The sequence below is a fragment of the Blennius ocellaris genome, assembly GCF_963422515.1.
Source record: "Blennius ocellaris genome assembly, chromosome: 19".
Lineage (NCBI taxonomy): Eukaryota > Metazoa > Chordata > Actinopteri > Blenniiformes > Blenniidae > Blennius > Blennius ocellaris.
This window is the reverse complement of record NC_137668.1, coordinates 726,812-747,907: the sequence shown is the minus strand read 5'-3', so window position 1 is coordinate 747,907 and position 21,096 is coordinate 726,812. Positions and strand designations below refer to the sequence as shown.

The following is a 21,096-nucleotide window of genomic DNA, read 5'->3' as shown; positions in this document are numbered from 1 at the left end:
GTGTTAATGCTGCTGTCTCTCTGTTATAGTGCTGCTGTCTCTGTGTTAATGCTGCTGTATCTCTGTGGTAGTGCTGCTGTCTCTGTGTTAATGCTGCTGTCTCTCTGTGGTAGTGCTGCTGTCTCTCTGTGGTAGTGCTGCTGTCTCTGTGTTAATGCTGCTGTCTCTCTGTGGTAGTGCTGCTGTCTCTGTGTTAATGCTGCTGTCTCTCTGTGGTAGTGCTGCTGTCTCTGTGTTAATGCTGCTGTCTCTCTGTGGTAGTGCTGCTGTCTCTGTGTTAATGCTGCTGTCTCTCTGTGGTAGTGCATCTGTCTCTGTGTTAATGCTGCTGTCTCTCTGTGGTAGTGCTGCTGTCTCTGTGTTTATGCTGCTGTCTCTGTGTGTTAATGCTGCTGTCTCTGTGTTAATGCTGCTGTCTCTCTGTGGTAGTGCTGCTGTCTCTGTGTTAATGCTGCTGTCTCTGTGTCTTAATGCTGCTGTCTCTCTGTGGTAGTGCTGCTGTCTCTCTGTGGTAGTGCTGCTGTCTCTCTGTGTTAATGCTGCTGTCTCTCTGTGGTAGTGCTGTTGTCTCTCTGTGGTAGTGCTGCTGTCTCTCTGTGGTAGTGCTGCTGTCTCTCTGTGGTGGTGCTGCTGTCTCTGTGTGTTAATGCTGCTGTCTCTCTGTGGTAGGGCTGCTGTCTCTGTGTTAATGCTGCTGTCTCTCTGTGGTAGTGCTGCTGTCTCTCTGTGGTAGTGCTGCTGTCTCTCTGTGTTAATGCTGCTGTCTCTCTGTGGTAGTGCTGTTGTCTCTCTGTGGTGGTGCTGCTGTCTCTCTGTGGTAATGCTGCTGTCTCTGTGTGTTAATGCTGCTGTCTCTCTGTGGTAGTGCTGCTGTCTCTGTGTTAATGCTGCTGTCTCTCTGTGGTAATGCTGCTGTCTCTGTGTTAATGCTGCTGTATCTCTGTGGTAGTGCTGCTGTCTCTGTGTTAATGCTGCTGTCTCTCTGTGGTAGTGCTTCTGTCTCTCTGTGGTAGTGCTGCTGTCTCTGTGTTAATGCTGCTGTCTCTCTGTGGTAGTGCTGCTGTCTCTGTGTTAATGCTGCTGTCTCTCTGTGGTAGTGCTGCTGTCTCTGTGTTAATGCTGCTGTCTCTCTGTGGTAGTGCTGCTGTCTCTGTGTTAATGCTGCTGTCTCTCTGTGGTAGTGCTGCTGTCTCTCTGTGGTAGTGCTGCTGTCTCTGTGTTAATGCTGCTGTCTCTCTGTGGTAGTGCTGCTGTCTCTGTGTTAATGCTGCTGTCTCTCTGTGGTAGTGCTGCTGTCTCTGTGTTAATGCTGCTGTCTCTCTGTGGTAGTGCTGCTGTCTCTGTGTTAATGCTGCTGTCTCTCTGTGGTAGTGCATCTGTCTCTGTGTTAATGCTGCTGTCTCTCTGTGGTAGTGCTGCTGTCTCTGTGTTTATGCTGCTGTCTCTGTGTGTTAATGCTGCTGTCTCTGTGTTAATGCTGCTGTCTCTCTGTGGTAGTGCTGCTGTCTCTGTGTTAATGCTGCTGTCTCTGTGTCTTAATGCTGCTGTCTCTCTGTGGTAGTGCTGCTGTCTCTCTGTGGTAGTGCTGCTGTCTCTCTGTGTTAATGCTGCTGTCTCTCTGTGGTAGTGCTGTTGTCTCTCTGTGGTAGTGCTGCTGTCTCTCTGTGGTAGTGCTGCTGTCTCTCTGTGGTGGTGCTGCTGTCTCTGTGTGTTAATGCTGCTGTCTCTCTGTGGTAGGGCTGCTGTCTCTGTGTTAATGCTGCTGTCTCTCTGTGGTAGTGCTGCTGTCTCTCTGTGGTAGTGCTGCTGTCTCTCTGTGTTAATGCTGCTGTCTCTCTGTGGTAGTGCTGTTGTCTCTCTGTGGTGGTGCTGCTGTCTCTCTGTGGTAATGCTGCTGTCTCTGTGTGTTAATGCTGCTGTCTCTCTGTGGTAGTGCTGCTGTCTCTGTGTTAATGCTGCTGTCTCTCTGTGGTAATGCTGCTGTCTCTGTGTTAATGCTGCTGTATCTCTGTGGTAGTGCTGCTGTCTCTGTGTTAATGCTGCTGTCTCTCTGTGGTAGTGCTTCTGTCTCTCTGTGGTAGTGCTGCTGTCTCTGTGTTAATGCTGCTGTCTCTCTGTGGTAGTGCTGCTGTCTCTGTGTTAATGCTGCTGTCTCTCTGTGGTAGTGCTGCTGTCTCTGTGTTAATGCTGCTGTCTCTCTGTGGTAGTGCTGCTGTCTCTGTGTTAATGCTGCTGTCTCTCTGTGGTAGTGCTGCTGTCTCTGTGTTTATGCTGCTGTCTCTGTGTGTTAATGCTGCTGTCTCTGTGTTAATGCTGCTGTCTCTCTGTGGTAGTGCTACTGTCTGTGTGTTAATGCTGCTGTCTCTCTGTGGTAGTGCTGCTGTCTCTCTGTGGTAGTGCTGCTGTCTCTGTGTTAATGCTGCTGTCTCTCTGTGGTAGTGCTGCTGTCTCTGTGTGTTAATGCTGCTGTCTCTGTGTTAATGCTGCTGTCTCTCTGTGGTAGTGCTGCTGTCTGTGTGTTAATGCTGCTGTCTCTCTGTGGTAGTGCTGCTGTCTCTGTGTTAATGCTGCTGTCTCTGTGTGTTAATGCTGCTGTCTCTCTGCGTTAATGCTGCTGTCTCTCTGTGGTAGTGCTGCTGTCTCTTTGTGGTAGTGCTGCTGTCTCTCTGTGTTAATGCTGCTGTCTCTCTGTGGTAATGCTGCTGTCTCTGTGTGTTAATGCTGCTGTCTCTGTGTCTTAATGCTGCTGTCTCTCTGTGGTAGTGCTGCTGTCTCTGTGTTAATGCTGCTGTCTCTCTGTGTTAGTGCTGCTGTCTCTCTGTGGTAGTGCTGCTGTCTCTTTGTGGTAGTGCTGCTGTCTCTCTGTGTTAATGCTGCTGTCTCTCTGTGGTAATGCTGCTGTCTCTGTGTGTTAATGCTGCTGTCTCTGAGTGTTAATGTTGCTGTCTCTTTGTGTTAATGCGGCTGTCTCTCTGTGTTAATGCTGCTGTCTCTCTGTGTTAATGCGGCTGTCTCTGTGTGTTAATGCTGCTGTCTCTGTGTCTTAATGCTGCTGTCTCTCTGTGGTAGTGCTGCTGTCTCTGTGTTAATGCTGCTGTCTCTCTGTGTTAGTGCTGCTGTCTCTCTGTGGTAGTGCTGCTGTCTCTTTGTGGTAGTGCTGCTGTCTCTCTGTGTTAATGCTGCTGTCTCTCTGTGGTAATGCTGCTGTCTCTCTGTGGTAGTGCTGCTGTCTCTCTGTGTTAATGCTGCTGTCTCTCTGTGGTAGTGCTGTTGTCTCTCTGTGGTGGTGCTGCTGTCTCTGTGTGTTAATGCTGCTGTCTCTCTGTGGTAGTGCTGCTGTCTCTGTGTTAATGCTGCTGTCTCTCTGTGGTAGTGCTGCTGTCTCTGTGTTAATGCTGCTGTCTCTCTGTGGTAGTGCTGCTGTCTCTGTGTTTATGCTGCTGTCTCTGTGTGTTAATGCTGCTGTCTCTGTGTTAATGCTGCTGTCTCTCTGTGGTAGTGCTACTGTCTGTGTGTTAATGCTGCTGTCTCTCTGTGGTAGTGCTGCTGTCTCTCTGTGGTAGTGCTGCTGTCTCTGTGTTAATGCTGCTGTCTCTCTGTGGTAGTGCTGCTGTCTCTGTGTGTTAATGCTGCTGTCTCTGTGTTAATGCTGCTGTCTCTCTGTGGTAGTGCTGCTGTCTGTGTGTTAATGCTGCTGTCTCTCTGTGGTAGTGCTGCTGTCTCTGTGTTAATGCTGCTGTCTCTGTGTGTTAATGCTGCTGTCTCTCTGCGTTAATGCTGCTGTCTCTCTGTGGTAGTGCTGCTGTCTCTTTGTGGTAGTGCTGCTGTCTCTCTGTGTTAATGCTGCTGTCTCTCTGTGGTAATGCTGCTGTCTCTGTGTGTTAATGCTGTTGTCTCTGTGTCTTAATGCTGCTGTCTCTCTGTGGTAGTGCTGCTGTCTCTGTGTTAATGCTGCTGTCTCTCTGTGTTAGTGCTGCTGTCTCTCTGTGGTAGTGCTGCTGTCTCTTTGTGGTAGTGCTGCTGTCTCTCTGTGTTAATGCTGCTGTCTCTCTGTGGTAATGCTGCTGTCTCTGTGTGGTAGTACTGCTGTCTCTCTGTGTTAATGTTTCTATTTCTGTGTTAATGTTGCTATCTCTGTGTTAATGCTGCTGTCTCTCTGTGGTAATGCTGCTGTCTCTGTGTGTTAATGTTGCTGTCTCTCTGTGTTAATGCGGCTGTCTCTCTGTGTTAATGCTGCTGTCTCTGTGTTAATGCTGATGTCTCTCTGTGGTAGTACTGCTGTCTCTCTGTGTTAATGTTGCTATTTCTGTGTTAATGTTGCTATCTCTGTGTTAATGCTGCTGTCTCTCTGTGTTAATGCTGCTGTCTCTCTGTGTTAATGCTGCTGTCTCTCTGTGTTAATGTTGCTGTCTCTGTGTTAATGTTGCCGTCTCTCTGTGGTAGTGTTGCTGTCTCTCTGTGGTAGTGCTGCTGTCTCTGTGTTAATGCTGCTGTGTCTCTGTGTTAATGCTGCTGTCTCTCTGTGGTAGTGCTGCTGTCTCTCTGAATTAATGCTGCTGTCTCTGTGTTAATGCTGCTGTCTCTCTGTGTTAATGTTGCTGTCTCTCTGTGGTAGTGCTGCTGTCTCTCTGTGTTAATGTTGCTGTCTCTGTGTTAATGCTGCTGTCTCTCTGTGTTAATGCTGCTGTCTCTCTGTGGTAGTGCTTCTGTCTCTTTGTGGTAGTGCTGCTGTCTCTCTGTGTTAATGCTGCTGTCTCTCTTTGGTAGTGCTGCTGTCTCTGTGTGTTAATGCTGCTGTCTCTCTTTGGTAGTGCTGCTGTCTCTCTGTGGTAATGCTGCTGTCTCTGTGTGTTAATGCTGCTGTCTCTGTGTGTTAATGCTGCTGTCTCTCTGTGTTAATGCTGCTGTCTCTCTGTGGTAATGCTGCTGTCTCTGTGTGTTAATGTTGCTGTCTCTCTGTGTTAATGCGGCTGTCTCTCTGTGTTAATGCTGCTGTCTCTCTGTGTTAATGCGGCTGTCTCTCTGTGTTAATGCTGCTGTCTCTCTGTGGTAATGCTGCTGTCTCTCTGTGTTAATGCGGCTGTCTCTCTGTGTTAATGCTGCTGTCTCTCTGTGTTAATGTTGCTGTCTCTCTGTGTTAATGCTGCTGTCTCTCTGTGTTAATGTTGCTGTCTCTCTGTGGTAATGCTGCTTTGTCTCTGTGTAATGCGGCTGTCTCTCTGTGTTAATGTTGCTGTCTCTCTGTGTTAATGCTGCTGTCTCTGTGTGTTAATGTTGCTGTCTCTCTGTGTTAATGTTGCTGTCTCTCTGTGGTAATGCTGCAATCTCTCTGTGTTAATGCTGCTGTCTATCTGTAGTAGTGCTGCTGCCTCTGTGTTAATGCTGCTGTCTCTCTGTGTTAATGCTGCTGTCTCTCTGTGGTAGTGCTGCTGTCTCTCTGTGTTAATGTTGCTATCTCTGTGTTAATGTTGCTGTCTCTCTGTGGTAGTGCTGCTGTCTCTGTGTGTTAATGCTGCTGTCTCTCTGTGGTAGTGCTGCTGTCTCTGTGTTAATGCTGCTGTCTCTCTGTGGTAGTGCTGCTGTCTCTCTGTGGTGGTGCTGCTGTCTCTGTGTTAATGCTGCTGTCTCTCTGTGGTAGTACTGCTGTCTCTCTGTGTAAATGTTGCTATTTCTGTGTTAATGTTGCTGTCTCTCTGTGTTAATGTTGCTATCTCTGTGTTAATGTTGCTGTTTCTCTGTGGTAGTGCTGCTGTCTCTGTGTTAATGCTGCTGTCTCTCTGTGGTAGTGCTGCTGTCTCTCTGTGTTAATGCTGCTGTCTCTCTGTGGTAGTGCTGCTGTCTCTTTGTGGTAGTGCTGCTGTCTCTCTGTGTTAATGCTGCTGTCTCTCTGTGGTAATGCTGCTGTCTCTGTGTGTTAATGTTGCTGTCTCTCTGTGTTAATGCGGCTGTCTCTCTGTGTTAATGCTGCTGTCTCTCTGTGTTAATGCGGCTGTCTCTCTGTGTTAATGCTGCTGTCTCTCTGTGGTAATGCTGCTGTCTCTCTGTGTTAATGCGGCTGTCTCTCTGTGTTAATGCTGCTGTCTCTCTGTGGTAATGCTGCTGTCTCTCTGTGTTAATGCTGCTGTCTCTCTGTGTTAATGTTGCTGTCTCTCTGTGGTAATGCTGCTTTCTCTCTGTGTAATGCGACTGTCTCTCTGTGTTAATGCTGCTGTCTCTCTGTGTTAATGTTGCTGTCTCTCTGTGGTAATGCTGCTGTCTCTCTGTGGTAATGCTGCTGTCTCTCTGTGTTAATGCTGCTGTCTCTCTGTGGTAATGCTGCTGTCTCTGTGTGTTAATGTTGCTGTCTCTCTGTGTTAATGTTGCTGTCTCTGTGTGTTAATGCTGCTGTCTCTCTGTGGTAGTGCTGCTGTCTCTGTGTTAATGCTGCTGTCTCTCTGTGTTAATGCTGCTGTCTCTCTGTGGTAGTGCTGCTGTCTCTCTGTGTTAATGCTGCTGTCTCTCTGTGGTAGTGCTGCTTTCTCTCTGTGGTGGTGCTGCTGTCTCTGTGTGTTAATGCTGCTGTCTCTCTGTGGTAGTGCTGCTGTCTCTGTGTTAATGCTGCTGTCTCTCTGTGGTAGTGCTGCTGTCTCTCTGTGGTAGTGCTGCTGTCTCTCTGTGTTAATGCTGCTGTCTCTCTGTGGTAGTGATGCTGTCTCTCTGTGGTGGTGCTGGTGTTTCTGTGTGTTAATGCTGCTGTCTCTCTGTGGTAGTGCTGCTGTCTCTGTGTTAATGCTGCTGTCTCTCTGTGGTAGTGCTGCTGTCTCTGTGTTAATGCTGCTGTCTCTCTGTGGTAGTGCTGCTGTCTCTGTGTGGTAGTGCTGCTGTCTCTCTGTGTTAATGCTGCTGTCTCTCTGTGGTAGTGCTGTTGTCTCTCTGTGGTAGTGCTGCTGTCTCTCTGTGGTAGTGCTGCTGTCTCTCTGTGGTGGTGCTGCTGTCTCTGTGTGTTAATGCTGCTGTCTCTCTGTGGTAGGGCTGCTGTCTCTGTGTTAATGCTGCTGTCTCTCTGTGGTAGTGCTGCTGTCTCTCTGTGGTAGTGCTGCTGTCTCTCTGTGTTAATGCTGCTGTCTCTCTGTGGTAGTGCTGTTGTCTCTCTGTGGTGGTGCTGCTGTCTCTCTGTGGTAATGCTGCTGTCTCTGTGTGTTAATGCTGCTGTCTCTCTGTGGTAGTGCTGCTGTCTCTGTGTTAATGCTGCTGTCTCTCTGTGGTAATGCTGCTGTCTCTGTGTTAATGCTGCTGTATCTCTGTGGTAGTGCTGCTGTCTCTGTGTTAATGCTGCTGTCTCTCTGTGGTAGTGCTTCTGTCTCTCTGTGGTAGTGCTGCTGTCTCTGTGTTAATGCTGCTGTCTCTCTGTGGTAGTGCTGCTGTCTCTGTGTTAATGCTGCTGTCTCTCTGTGGTAGTGCTGCTGTCTCTGTGTTAATGCTGCTGTCTCTCTGTGGTAGTGCTGCTGTCTCTGTGTTAATGCTGCTGTCTCTCTGTGGTAGTGCTGCTGTCTCTGTGTTTATGCTGCTGTCTCTGTGTGTTAATGCTGCTGTCTCTGTGTTAATGCTGCTGTCTCTCTGTGGTAGTGCTACTGTCTGTGTGTTAATGCTGCTGTCTCTCTGTGGTAGTGCTGCTGTCTCTCTGTGGTAGTGCTGCTGTCTCTGTGTTAATGCTGCTGTCTCTCTGTGGTAGTGCTGCTGTCTCTGTGTGTTAATGCTGCTGTCTCTGTGTTAATGCTGCTGTCTCTCTGTGGTAGTGCTGCTGTCTGTGTGTTAATGCTGCTGTCTCTCTGTGGTAGTGCTGCTGTCTCTGTGTTAATGCTGCTGTCTCTGTGTGTTAATGCTGCTGTCTCTCTGCGTTAATGCTGCTGTCTCTCTGTGGTAGTGCTGCTGTCTCTTTGTGGTAGTGCTGCTGTCTCTCTGTGTTAATGCTGCTGTCTCTCTGTGGTAATGCTGCTGTCTCTGTGTGTTAATGCTGCTGTCTCTGTGTCTTAATGCTGCTGTCTCTCTGTGGTAGTGCTGCTGTCTCTGTGTTAATGCTGCTGTCTCTCTGTGTTAGTGCTGCTGTCTCTCTGTGGTAGTGCTGCTGTCTCTTTGTGGTAGTGCTGCTGTCTCTCTGTGTTAATGCTGCTGTCTCTCTGTGGTAATGCTGCTGTCTCTGTGTGTTAATGCTGCTGTCTCTGAGTGTTAATGTTGCTGTCTCTTTGTGTTAATGCGGCTGTCTCTCTGTGTTAATGCTGCTGTCTCTCTGTGTTAATGCGGCTGTCTCTGTGTGTTAATGCTGCTGTCTCTGTGTCTTAATGCTGCTGTCTCTCTGTGGTAGTGCTGCTGTCTCTGTGTTAATGCTGCTGTCTCTCTGTGTTAGTGCTGCTGTCTCTCTGTGGTAGTGCTGCTGTCTCTTTGTGGTAGTGCTGCTGTCTCTCTGTGTTAATGCTGCTGTCTCTCTGTGGTAATGCTGCTGTCTCTCTGTGGTAGTGCTGCTGTCTCTCTGTGTTAATGCTGCTGTCTCTCTGTGGTAGTGCTGTTGTCTCTCTGTGGTGGTGCTGCTGTCTCTGTGTGTTAATGCTGCTGTCTCTCTGTGGTAGTGCTGCTGTCTCTGTGTTAATGCTGCTGTCTCTCTGTGGTAGTGCTGCTGTCTCTGTGTTAATGCTGCTGTCTCTCTGTGGTAGTGCTGCTGTCTCTGTGTTTATGCTGCTGTCTCTGTGTGTTAATGCTGCTGTCTCTGTGTTAATGCTGCTGTCTCTCTGTGGTAGTGCTACTGTCTGTGTGTTAATGCTGCTGTCTCTCTGTGGTAGTGCTGCTGTCTCTCTGTGGTAGTGCTGCTGTCTCTGTGTTAATGCTGCTGTCTCTCTGTGGTAGTGCTGCTGTCTCTGTGTGTTAATGCTGCTGTCTCTGTGTTAATGCTGCTGTCTCTCTGTGGTAGTGCTGCTGTCTGTGTGTTAATGCTGCTGTCTCTCTGTGGTAGTGCTGCTGTCTCTGTGTTAATGCTGCTGTCTCTGTGTGTTAATGCTGCTGTCTCTCTGCGTTAATGCTGCTGTCTCTCTGTGGTAGTGCTGCTGTCTCTTTGTGGTAGTGCTGCTGTCTCTCTGTGTTAATGCTGCTGTCTCTCTGTGGTAATGCTGCTGTCTCTGTGTGTTAATGCTGTTGTCTCTGTGTCTTAATGCTGCTGTCTCTCTGTGGTAGTGCTGCTGTCTCTGTGTTAATGCTGCTGTCTCTCTGTGTTAGTGCTGCTGTCTCTCTGTGGTAGTGCTGCTGTCTCTTTGTGGTAGTGCTGCTGTCTCTCTGTGTTAATGCTGCTGTCTCTCTGTGGTAATGCTGCTGTCTCTGTGTGGTAGTACTGCTGTCTCTCTGTGTTAATGTTTCTATTTCTGTGTTAATGTTGCTATCTCTGTGTTAATGCTGCTGTCTCTCTGTGGTAATGCTGCTGTCTCTGTGTGTTAATGTTGCTGTCTCTCTGTGTTAATGCGGCTGTCTCTCTGTGTTAATGCTGCTGTCTCTGTGTTAATGCTGATGTCTCTCTGTGGTAGTACTGCTGTCTCTCTGTGTTAATGTTGCTATTTCTGTGTTAATGTTGCTATCTCTGTGTTAATGCTGCTGTCTCTCTGTGTTAATGCTGCTGTCTCTCTGTGTTAATGCTGCTGTCTCTCTGTGTTAATGTTGCTGTCTCTGTGTTAATGTTGCCGTCTCTCTGTGGTAGTGTTGCTGTCTCTCTGTGGTAGTGCTGCTGTCTCTGTGTTAATGCTGCTGTGTCTCTGTGTTAATGCTGCTGTCTCTCTGTGGTAGTGCTGCTGTCTCTCTGAATTAATGCTGCTGTCTCTGTGTTAATGCTGCTGTCTCTCTGTGTTAATGTTGCTGTCTCTCTGTGGTAGTGCTGCTGTCTCTCTGTGTTAATGTTGCTGTCTCTGTGTTAATGCTGCTGTCTCTCTGTGTTAATGCTGCTGTCTCTCTGTGGTAGTGCTTCTGTCTCTTTGTGGTAGTGCTGCTGTCTCTCTGTGTTAATGCTGCTGTCTCTCTTTGGTAGTGCTGCTGTCTCTGTGTGTTAATGCTGCTGTCTCTCTTTGGTAGTGCTGCTGTCTCTCTGTGGTAATGCTGCTGTCTCTGTGTGTTAATGCTGCTGTCTCTGTGTGTTAATGCTGCTGTCTCTCTGTGTTAATGCTGCTGTCTCTCTGTGGTAATGCTGCTGTCTCTGTGTGTTAATGTTGCTGTCTCTCTGTGTTAATGCGGCTGTCTCTCTGTGTTAATGCTGCTGTCTCTCTGTGTTAATGCGGCTGTCTCTCTGTGTTAATGCTGCTGTCTCTCTGTGGTAATGCTGCTGTCTCTCTGTGTTAATGCGGCTGTCTCTCTGTGTTAATGCTGCTGTCTCTCTGTGTTAATGTTGCTGTCTCTCTGTGTTAATGCTGCTGTCTCTCTGTGTTAATGTTGCTGTCTCTCTGTGGTAATGCTGCTTTGTCTCTGTGTAATGCGGCTGTCTCTCTGTGTTAATGTTGCTGTCTCTCTGTGTTAATGCTGCTGTCTCTGTGTGTTAATGTTGCTGTCTCTCTGTGTTAATGTTGCTGTCTCTCTGTGGTAATGCTGCAATCTCTCTGTGTTAATGCTGCTGTCTATCTGTAGTAGTGCTGCTGCCTCTGTGTTAATGCTGCTGTCTCTCTGTGTTAATGCTGCTGTCTCTCTGTGGTAGTGCTGCTGTCTCTCTGTGTTAATGTTGCTATCTCTGTGTTAATGTTGCTGTCTCTCTGTGGTAGTGCTGCTGTCTCTGTGTGTTAATGCTGCTGTCTCTCTGTGGTAGTGCTGCTGTCTCTGTGTTAATGCTGCTGTCTCTCTGTGGTAGTGCTGCTGTCTCTCTGTGGTGGTGCTGCTGTCTCTGTGTTAATGCTGCTGTCTCTCTGTGGTAGTACTGCTGTCTCTCTGTGTAAATGTTGCTATTTCTGTGTTAATGTTGCTGTCTCTCTGTGTTAATGTTGCTATCTCTGTGTTAATGTTGCTGTTTCTCTGTGGTAGTGCTGCTGTCTCTGTGTTAATGCTGCTGTCTCTCTGTGGTAGTGCTGCTGTCTCTCTGTGTTAATGCTGCTGTCTCTCTGTGGTAGTGCTGCTGTCTCTTTGTGGTAGTGCTGCTGTCTCTCTGTGTTAATGCTGCTGTCTCTCTGTGGTAATGCTGCTGTCTCTGTGTGTTAATGTTGCTGTCTCTCTGTGTTAATGCGGCTGTCTCTCTGTGTTAATGCTGCTGTCTCTCTGTGTTAATGCGGCTGTCTCTCTGTGTTAATGCTGCTGTCTCTCTGTGGTAATGCTGCTGTCTCTCTGTGTTAATGCGGCTGTCTCTCTGTGTTAATGCTGCTGTCTCTCTGTGGTAATGCTGCTGTCTCTCTGTGTTAATGCTGCTGTCTCTCTGTGTTAATGTTGCTGTCTCTCTGTGGTAATGCTGCTTTCTCTCTGTGTAATGCGACTGTCTCTCTGTGTTAATGCTGCTGTCTCTCTGTGTTAATGTTGCTGTCTCTCTGTGGTAATGCTGCTGTCTCTCTGTGGTAATGCTGCTGTCTCTCTGTGTTAATGCTGCTGTCTCTCTGTGGTAATGCTGCTGTCTCTGTGTGTTAATGTTGCTGTCTCTCTGTGTTAATGTTGCTGTCTCTGTGTGTTAATGCTGCTGTCTCTCTGTGGTAGTGCTGCTGTCTCTGTGTTAATGCTGCTGTCTCTCTGTGTTAATGCTGCTGTCTCTCTGTGGTAGTGCTGCTGTCTCTCTGTGTTAATGCTGCTGTCTCTCTGTGGTAGTGCTGCTTTCTCTCTGTGGTGGTGCTGCTGTCTCTGTGTGTTAATGCTGCTGTCTCTCTGTGGTAGTGCTGCTGTCTCTGTGTTAATGCTGCTGTCTCTCTGTGGTAGTGCTGCTGTCTCTCTGTGGTAGTGCTGCTGTCTCTCTGTGTTAATGCTGCTGTCTCTCTGTGGTAGTGATGCTGTCTCTCTGTGGTGGTGCTGGTGTTTCTGTGTGTTAATGCTGCTGTCTCTCTGTGGTAGTGCTGCTGTCTCTGTGTTAATGCTGCTGTCTCTCTGTGGTAGTGCTGCTGTCTCTGTGTTAATGCTGCTGTCTCTCTGTGGTAGTGCTGCTGTCTCTGTGTTAATGCTGCTGTCTCTCTGTGGTCGTGCTGCTGTCTCTGTGTTAATGCTGCTGTCTCTCTGTGGTAGTGCTGCTGTCTCTGTGTTAATGCTGCTGTCTCTCTGTGGTAGTGCTGCTGTCTCTGTGTGTTAATGCTGCTGTCTCTGTGTTAATGCTGCTGTCTCTCTGTGGTAGTGCTGCTGTCTCTGTGTTAATGCTGCTGTCTCTGTGTCTTAATGCTGCTGTCTCTCTGTGGTAGTGCTGCTGTCTCTCTGTGGTAGTGCTGCTGTCTCTCTGTGTTAATGCTGCTGTCTCTCTGTGGTAGTGCTGCTGTCTCTCTGTGGTGGTGCTGCTGTCTCTGTGTGTTAATGCTGCTGTCTCTCTGTGGTAGTGCTGCTGTCTCTGTGTTAATGCTGCTGTCTCTCTGTGGTAGTGCTGCTGTCTCTCTGTGGTAGTGCTGCTGTCTCTCTGTGTTAATGCTGCTGTCTCTCTGTGGTAGTGCTGCTGTCTCTCTGTGGTGGTGCTGCTGTCTCTCTGTGGTAGTGCTGCTGTCTCTCTGTGGTAGTGCTGCTGTCTCTGTGTGTTAATGCTGCTGTCTCTCTGTGGTAGTGCTGCTGTCTCTGTGTTAATGCTGCTGTCTCTCTGTGGTAGTGCTGCTGTCTCTGTGTTAATGCTGCTGTATCTCTGTGGTAGTGCTGCTGTCTCTGTGTTAATGCTGCTGTCTCTCTGTGGTAGTGCTGCTGTCTCTCTGTGGTAGTGCTGCTGTCTCTGTGTTAATGCTGCTGTCTCTCTGTGGTAGTGCTGCTGTCTCTGTGTTAATGCTGCTGTCTCTCTGTGGTAGTGCTGCTGTCTCTGTGTTAATGCTGCTGTCTCTCTGTGGTAGTGCTGCTGTCTCTGTGTTAATGCTGCTGTCTCTCTGTGGTAGTGCATCTGTCTCTGTGTTAATGCTGCTGTCTCTCTGTGGTAGTGCTGCTGTCTCTGTGTTTATGCTGCTGTCTCTGTGTGTTAATGCTGCTGTCTCTGTGTTAATGCTGCTGTCTCTCTGTGGTAGTGCTGCTGTCTCTGTGTTAATGCTGCTGTCTCTGTGTCTTAATGCTGCTGTCTCTCTGTGGTAGTGCTGCTGTCTCTCTGTGGTAGTGCTGCTGTCTCTCTGTGTTAATGCTGCTGTCTCTCTGTGGTAGTGCTGTTGTCTCTCTGTGGTAGTGCTGCTGTCTCTCTTTGGTAGTGCTGCTGTCTCTCTGTGGTGGTGCTGCTGTCTCTGTGTGTTAATGCTGCTGTCTCTCTGTGGTAGGGCTGCTGTCTCTGTGTTAATGCTGCTGTCTCTCTGTGGTAGTGCTGCTGTCTCTCTGTGGTAGTGCTACTGTCTCTCTGTGTTAATGCTGCTGTCTCTCTGTGGTAGTGCTGTTGTCTCTCTGTGGTGGTGCTGCTGTCTCTGTGTGTTAATGCTGCTGTCTCTCTGTGGTAGTGCTGCTGTCTCTGTGTTAATGCTGCTGTCTCTCTGTGGTAATGCTGCTGTCTCTGTGTTAATGCTGCTGTATCTCTGTGGTAGTGCTGCTGTCTCTGTGTTAATGCTGCTGTCTCTCTGTGGTAGTGCTTCTGTCTCTCTGTGGTAGTGCTGCTGTCTCTGTGTTAATGGTGCTGTCTCTCTGTGGTAGTGCTGCTGTCTCTGTGTTAATGCTGCTGTCTCTCTGTGGTAGTGCTGCTGTCTCTGTGTTAATGCTGCTGTCTCTCTGTGGTAGTGCTGCTGTCTCTGTGTTAATGCTGCTGTCTCTCTGTGGTAGTGCTGCTGTCTCTGTGTTTATGCTGCTGTCTCTGTGTGTTAATGCTGCTGTCTCTGTGTTAATGCTGCTGTCTCTCTGTGGTAGTGCTACTGTCTGTGTGTTAATGCTGCTGTCTCTCTGTGGTAGTGCTGCTGTCTCTCTGTGGTAGTGCTGCTGTCTCTGTGTTAATGCTGCTGTCTCTCTGTGGTAGTGCTGCTGTCTCTGTGTGTTAATGCTGCTGTCTCTGTGTTAATGCTGCTGTCTCTCTGTGGTAGTGCTGCTGTCTGTGTGTTAATGCTGCTGTCTCTCTGTGGTAGTGCTGCTGTCTCTGTGTTAATGCTGCTGTCTCTGTGTGTTAATGCTGCTGTCTCTCTGCGTTAATGCTGCTGTGTCTCTGTGGTAGTGCTGCTGTCTCTTTGTGGTAGTGCTGCTGTCTCTCTGTGTTAATGCTGCTGTCTCTCTGTGGTAATGCTGCTGTCTCTGTGTGTTAATGCTGCTGTCTCTGTGTCTTAATGCTGCTGTCTCTCTGTGGTAGTGCTGCTGTCTCTGTGTTAATGCTGCTGTCTCTCTGTGTTAGTGCTGCTGTCTCTCTGTGGTAGTGCTGCTGTCTCTTTGTGGTAGTGCTGCTGTCTCTCTGTGTTAATGCTGCTGTCTCTCTGTGGTAATGCTGCTGTCTCTGTGTGTTAATGCTGCTGTCTCTGAGTGTTAATGTTGCTGTCTCTTTGTGTTAATGCGGCTGTCTCTCTGTGTTAATGCTGCTGTCTCTCTGTGTTAATGCGGCTGTCTCTGTGTGTTAATGCTGCTGTCTCTGTGTCTTAATGCTGCTGTCTCTCTGTGGTAGTGCTGCTGTCTCTGTGTTAATGCTGCTGTCTCTCTGTGTTAGTGCTGCTGTCTCTCTGTGGTAGTGCTGCTGTCTCTTTGTGGTAGTGCTGCTGTCTCTCTGTGTTAATGCTGCTGTCTCTCTGTGGTAATGCTGCTGTCTCTCTGTGGTAGTGCTGCTGTCTCTCTGTGTTAATGCTGCTGTCTCTCTGTGGTAGTGCTGTTGTCTCTCTGTGGTGGTGCTGCTGTCTCTGTGTGTTAATGCTGCTGTCTCTCTGTGGTAGTGCTGCTGTCTCTGTGTTAATGCTGCTGTCTCTCTGTGGTAGTGCTGCTGTCTCTGTGTTAATGCTGCTGTCTCTCTGTGGTAGTGCTGCTGTCTCTGTGTTTATGCTGCTGTCTCTGTGTGTTAATGCTGCTGTCTCTGTGTTAATGCTGCTGTCTCTCTGTGGTAGTGCTACTGTCTGTGTGTTAATGCTGCTGTCTCTCTGTGGTAGTGCTGCTGTCTCTCTGTGGTAGTGCTGCTGTCTCTGTGTTAATGCTGCTGTCTCTCTGTGGTAGTGCTGCTGTCTCTGTGTGTTAATGCTGCTGTCTCTGTGTTAATGCTGCTGTCTCTCTGTGGTAGTGCTGCTGTCTGTGTGTTAATGCTGCTGTCTCTCTGTGGTAGTGCTGCTGTCTCTGTGTTAATGCTGCTGTCTCTGTGTGTTAATGCTGCTGTCTCTCTGCGTTAATGCTGCTGTCTCTCTGTGGTAGTGCTGCTGTCTCTTTGTGGTAGTGCTGCTGTCTCTCTGTGTTAATGCTGCTGTCTCTCTGTGGTAGTGCTGCTGTCTCTGTGTTAATGCTGCTGTCTCTCTGTGTTAGTGCTGCTGTCTCTCTGTGGTAGTGCTGCTGTCTCTTTGTGGTAGTGCTGCTGTCTCTCTGTGTTAATGCTGCTGTCTCTCTGTGGTAATGCTGCTGTCTCTGTGTGTTAATGCTGCTGTCTCTGTGTGTTCATGTTGCTGTCTCTTTGTGTTAATGCGGCTGTCTCTCTGTGTTAATGCTGCTGTCTCTCTGTGTTAATGCGGCTGTCTCTGTGTGTTAATGCTGCTGTCTCTGTGTCTTAATGCTGCTGTCTCTCTGTGGTAGTACTGCTGTCTCTGTGTTAATGCTGCTGTCTCTCTGTGTTAGTGCTGCTGTCTCTCTGTGGTAGTGCTGCTGTCTCTTTGTGGTAGTGCTGCTGTCTCTCTGTGTTAATGCTGCTGTCTCTCTGTGGTAATGCTGCTGTCTCTGTGTGTTAATGCTGCTGTCTCTGTGTGTTAATGTTGCTGTCTCTTTGTGTTAATGCGGCTGTCTCTCTGTGTTAATGCTGCTGTCTCTCTGTGTTAATGCGGCTGTCTCTCTGTGTTAATGCTGCTGTCTCTCTGTGGTAATGCTGCTGTCTCTCTGTGTTAATGCGGCTGTCTCTCTGTGGTAATGCTGCTGTCTCTCTGTGTTAATGCTGTTGTCTCTCTGTGTTAATGCTGCTGTCTCTCTGTGTTAATGTTGCTGTCTCTCTGTGGTTATGCTGCTTTCTCTCTGTGTAATGCGACTGTCTCTCTGTGTTAATGCTGCTGTCTCTCTGTGTTAATGCTGCTGTCTCTCTGTGTTAATGTTGCTGTCTCTCTGTGTTAATGTTGCTGTCTCTCTGTGGTAATGCTGCTGTCTCTCTGTGTTAATGCTGCTGTCTCTCTGTGTTAATGTTGCTGTCTCTCTGTGGTAATGCTGCTGTCTCTCTGTGGTAATGCTGCTGTCTCTGTGTGTTAATGTTGCTGTCTCTCTGTGTTAATGTTGCTGTCTCTCTGTGGTAGTGCTGCTGTCTCTGTGTTAATGCTGCTGTCTCTCTGTGGTAGTGCTGCTGTCTCTCTGTGGTGGTGCTGCTGTCTCTGTGTTAATGCTGCTGTCTCTCTGTGGTAGTACTGCTGTCTCTCTGTGTTAATGTTGCTATTTCTGTGTTAATGTTGCTGTCTCTCTGTGTTAATGTTGCTATCTCTGTGTTAATGTTGCTGTCTCTCTGTGGTAGTGCTGCTGTCTCTGTGTTAATGCTGCTGTCTCTCTGTGGTAGTGCTGCTGTCTCTGTGTTAATGTTGCTGTCTCTCTGTGGTGGTGCTGCTGTCTCTGTGTTAATGCTGCTGTCTCTCTGTGTTAATGCTGCTGTCTCTCTGTGTTAATGTTGCTATTTCTGTGTTAATGTTGCTGTCTCTCTGTGTTAATGTTGCTGTCTCTGTGTGGTAGTGCTGCTGTCTCTGTGTGTTAATGTTGCTTTCTCTCTGTGTTAATGCTGCTGTCTCTCTGTGGTAGTGCTGCTGTCTCTCTGTGTTAATGCTGCTGTCTCTCTGCGGTGGTGCTGCTGTCTCTCTGTGTTAATGCTGCTGTCTCTCTGTGGTAGTACTGCTGTCTCTCTGTGTTAATGCTGCTGTCTCTCTGTGGTAGTGCTGCTGTCTGTGTGTTAATGCTGCTGTCTCTCTGTGGTAGTGCTGCTGTCTCTGTGTTAATGCTGCTGTCTCTGTGTGTTAATGCTGCTGTCTCTCTGCGTTAATGCTGCTGTCTCTCTGTGGTAGTGCTGCTGTCTCTTTGTGGTAGTGCTGCTGTCTCTCTGTGTTAATGCTGCTGTCTCTCTGTGGTAGTGCTGCTGTCTCTGTGTTAATGCTGCTGTCTCTCTGTGTTAGTGCTGCTGTCTCTCTGTGGTAGTGCTGCTGTCTCTTTGTGGTAGTGCTGCTGTCTCTCTGTGTTAATGCTGCTGTCTCTCTGTGGTAATGCTGCTGTCTCTGTGTGTTAATGCTGCTGTCTCTGTGTGTTCATGTTGCTGTCTCTTTGTGTTAATGCGGCTGTCTCTCTGTGTTAATGCTGCTGTCTCTCTGTGTTAATGCGGCTGTCTCTGTGTGTTAATGCTGCTGTCTCTGTGTCTTAATGCTGCTGTCTCTCTGTGGTAGTGCTGCTGTCTCTGTGTTAATGCTGCTGTCTCTCTGTGTTAGTGCTGCTGTCTCTCTGTGGTAGTGCTGCTGTCTCTTTGTGGTAGTGCTGCTGTCTCTCTGTGTTAATGCTGCTGTCTCTCTGTGGTAATGCTGCTGTCTCTGTGTGTTAATGCTGCTGTCTCTGTGTGTTAATGTTGCTGTCTCTTTGTGTTAATGCGGCTGTCTCTCTGTGTTAATGCTGCTGTCTCTCTGTGTTAATGCGGCTGTCTCTCTGTGTTAATGCTGCTGTCTCTCTGTGGTAATGCTGCTGTCTCTCTGTGTTAATGCGGCTGTCTCTCTGTGGTAATGCTGCTGTCTCTCTGTGTTAATGCTGCTGTCTCTCTGTGTTAATGCTGCTGTCTCTCTGTGTTAATGTTGCTGTCTCTCTGTGGTTATGCTGCTTTCTCTCTGTGTAATGCGACTGTCTCTCTGTGTTAATGCTGCTGTCTCTCTGTGTTAATGCTGCTGTCTCTCTGTGTTAATGTTGCTGTCTCTCTGTGTTAATGTTGCTGTCTCTCTGTGGTAATGCTGCTGTCTCTCTGTGTTAATGCTGCTGTCTCTCTGTGTTAATGTTGCTGTCTCTCTGTGGTAATGCTGCTGTCTCTCTGTGGTAATGCTGCTGTCTCTGTGTGTTAATGTTGCTGTCTCTCTGTGTTAATGTTGCTGTCTCTCTTTGGTAGTGCTGCTGTCTCTGTGTTAATGCTGCTGTCTCTCTGTGGTAGTGCTGCTGTCTCTCTGTGGTGGTGCTGCTGTCTCTGTGTTAATGCTGCTGTCTCTCTGTGGTAGTACTGCTGTCTCTCTGTGTTAATGTTGCTATTTCTGTGTTAATGTTGCTGTCTCTCTGTGTTAATGTTGCTATCTCTGTGTTAATGTTGCTGTCTCTCTGTGGTAGTGCTGCTGTCTCTGTGTTAATGCTGCTGTCTCTCTGTGGTAGTGCTGCTGTCTCTGTGTTAATGTTGCTGTCTCTCTGTGGTGGTGCTGCTGTCTCTGTGTTAATGCTGCTGTCTCTCTGTGTTAATGCTGCTGTCTCTCTGTGTTAATGTTGCTATTTCTGTGTTAATGTTGCTGTCTCTCTGTGTTAATGTTGCTGTCTCTGTGTGGTAGTGCTGCTGTCTCTGTGTGTTAATGTTGCTTTCTCTCTGTGTTAATGCTGCTGTCTCTCTGTGGTAGTGCTGCTGTCTCTCTGTGTTAATGCTGCTGTCTCTCTGCGGTGGTGCTGCTGTCTCTCTGTGTTAATGCTGCTGTCTCTCTGTGGTAGTACTGCTGTCTCTCTGTGTTAATGTTGCTGTCTCTCTGTGTTAATGCTGCTGTCTCTCTGTGTTAATGTTGCTGTCTCTCTGTGGTAGTGCTGCTGTCTCTCTGTGTTAATGCTGCTGTCTCTCTGTGTTAATGCTGCTGTCTCTCTGTGTTAATGTTGCTGTCTCTCTGTGTTAATGCTGCTGTCTCTCTGTGTTAATGTTGCTGTCTCTCTGTGGTAGTGCTGCTGTCTCTCTGTGTTAATGCTGCTGTCTCTCTGTGGTAATGCTGCTGTCTCTCTGTGTTAATGCTGCTGTCTCTCTGTGTTAATGTTGCTGTCTCTCTGTGGTAATGCTGCTGTCTCTCTGTGGTCATGCTGCAATCTCTCTGTGTTAATGCTGCTGTCTATCTGTAGTAGTGCTGCTGTCTCTGTGTTAATGCTGCTGTCTCTCTGTGTTAATGCTGCTGTCTCTCTGTGGTAGTGCTGCTGTCTCTCTGTGGTAGTGCTGCTGTCTCTCTGTGTTAATGCTGCTGTCTCTCTGTGGTAGTGCTGCTGTCTCTCTGTGGTGGTGCTGCTGTCTCTGTGTGTTAATGCTGCTGTCTCTCTGTGGTAGTGCTGCTGTCTCTGTGTTAATGCTGCTGTCTCTCTGTGGTAGTGCTGCTGTCTCTCTGTGGTAGTGCTGCTGTCTCTCTGTGTTAATGCTGCTGTCTCTCTGTGGTTAGTGCTGCTGTCTCTCTGTGGTGGTGCTGCTGTCTCTGTGTGTTAATGCTGCTGTCTCTCTGTGGTAGTGCTGCTGTCTCTGTGTTAATGCTGCTGTCTCTCTGTGGTAGTGCTGCTGTCTCTGTGTTAATGCTGCTGTATCTCTGTGGTAGTGCTGCTGTCTCTGTGTTAATGCTGCTGTCTCTCTGTGGTAGTGCTGCTGTCTCTGTGTTAATGCTGCTGTCTCTCTGTGGTAGTGCTGCTGTCTCTGTGTTAATGCTGCTGTCTCTCTGTGGTAGTGCTGCTGTCTCTGTGTTTATGCTGCTGTCTCTGTGTGTTAATGCTGCTGTCTCTGTGTTAATGCTGCTGTCTCTCTGTGGTAGTGCTGCTGTCTGTGTGTTAATGCTGCTGTCTCTCTGTGGTAGTGCTGCTGTCTCTGTGTTAATGCTGCTGTCTCTGTGTGTTAATGCTGCTGTCTCTCTGCGTTAATGCTGCTGTCTCTCTGTGGTAGTGCTGCTGTCTGTGTGTTAATGCTGCTGTCTCTGTGTCTTAATGCTGCTGTCTCTCTGTGGTAGTGCTGCTGTCTCTGTGTTAATGCTGCTGTCTCTGTGTGTTAATGCTGCTGTCTCTCTGCGTTAATGCTGCTGTCTTTCTGTGTGTTAATGCTGGTGTTTCTCAGTGGTCATGCTGCTCCCTCAGTGTTAATGCTGATGTCTTGCAGGTGCAGCCATAGCCGGTGTGTAACAAGCAGCAGGGAAGACCATGATCTCCTTGGAGGCCCTGGTCTACGGAGTTGGACAGTCCTTCTGCGTCCTCCTCATCTCCTTCCTCAGAATCCTGGCCACCCTTTAGCACCAGGACCTGGACCCCGGAAGGGTCTTGGACATGGGACCAGAGAGACCACTGAGGATGAAGCAGGTGAAGCAGGACTTCAGCTAGACCTTCACCTGGACCTTCAGCTAGACCACCGGACCTTCAGCTGGACCACTGGACCTTCAGACCTTCAGCTGGACCTTCAGCAAGACCACCGGACCTTCAGCTGGACCACTGGACCTTCAGACCTTCAGCTAGACCTTCAGCTAGACCACTGGACCTTCAGACCGACAGCTGGATCATTGGACCTTCAGACCTTCAGCTGGACCTTCAGCTAGACCACTGGACCTTCAGACCTTCAGCTAGACCTTCAGCAAGACCACTGGACCTTTAGACTTTCAGCTGGATCATTGGACCTTCAGACCTTCAGCTGGACCTTCAGCAAGACCACTGGACCTTCAGACTTTCAGCTGGATCATTGGACCTTCAGACCTCCAGCTGGACCTTCAGCTAGACCACTGGACCTTCAGACCTTCAGCTGGACCTTCAGCGAGACCACTGGCCCTTCAGACCTTCAGCTAGACCTTCAGCCAGACCACTGGACCTTCAGACCTTCAGCTGGACCTTCAGCTAGACCACTGGACCTTCAGACCTTCAGCTAGACCTTCAGCTAGCCCACTGGCCCTTCAGACCTTCAGCTAG

The 21,096-nt window shown here is 48.5% G+C and overlaps 1 protein-coding gene across 1 annotated transcript in view; it reads left to right on the top strand.

Annotated features, from left to right (window-relative positions):
* LOC308143782 (transmembrane protein 170A-like) overlaps positions 1 to 20,433 on the top strand; it is a gene marked incomplete at both ends in the record, with an annotated part of 38,220 nt that extends 17,787 nt beyond the window's left edge. The window contains 2 exon segments of the mRNA XM_080514699.1: positions 20,303 to 20,322; positions 20,326 to 20,433. Of these exon segments, the coding sequence (XP_080370825.1) occupies positions 20,303 to 20,322; positions 20,326 to 20,433 (128 nt within the window).
* Positions 20,434 to 21,096: the final 663 nt, after the last annotated feature.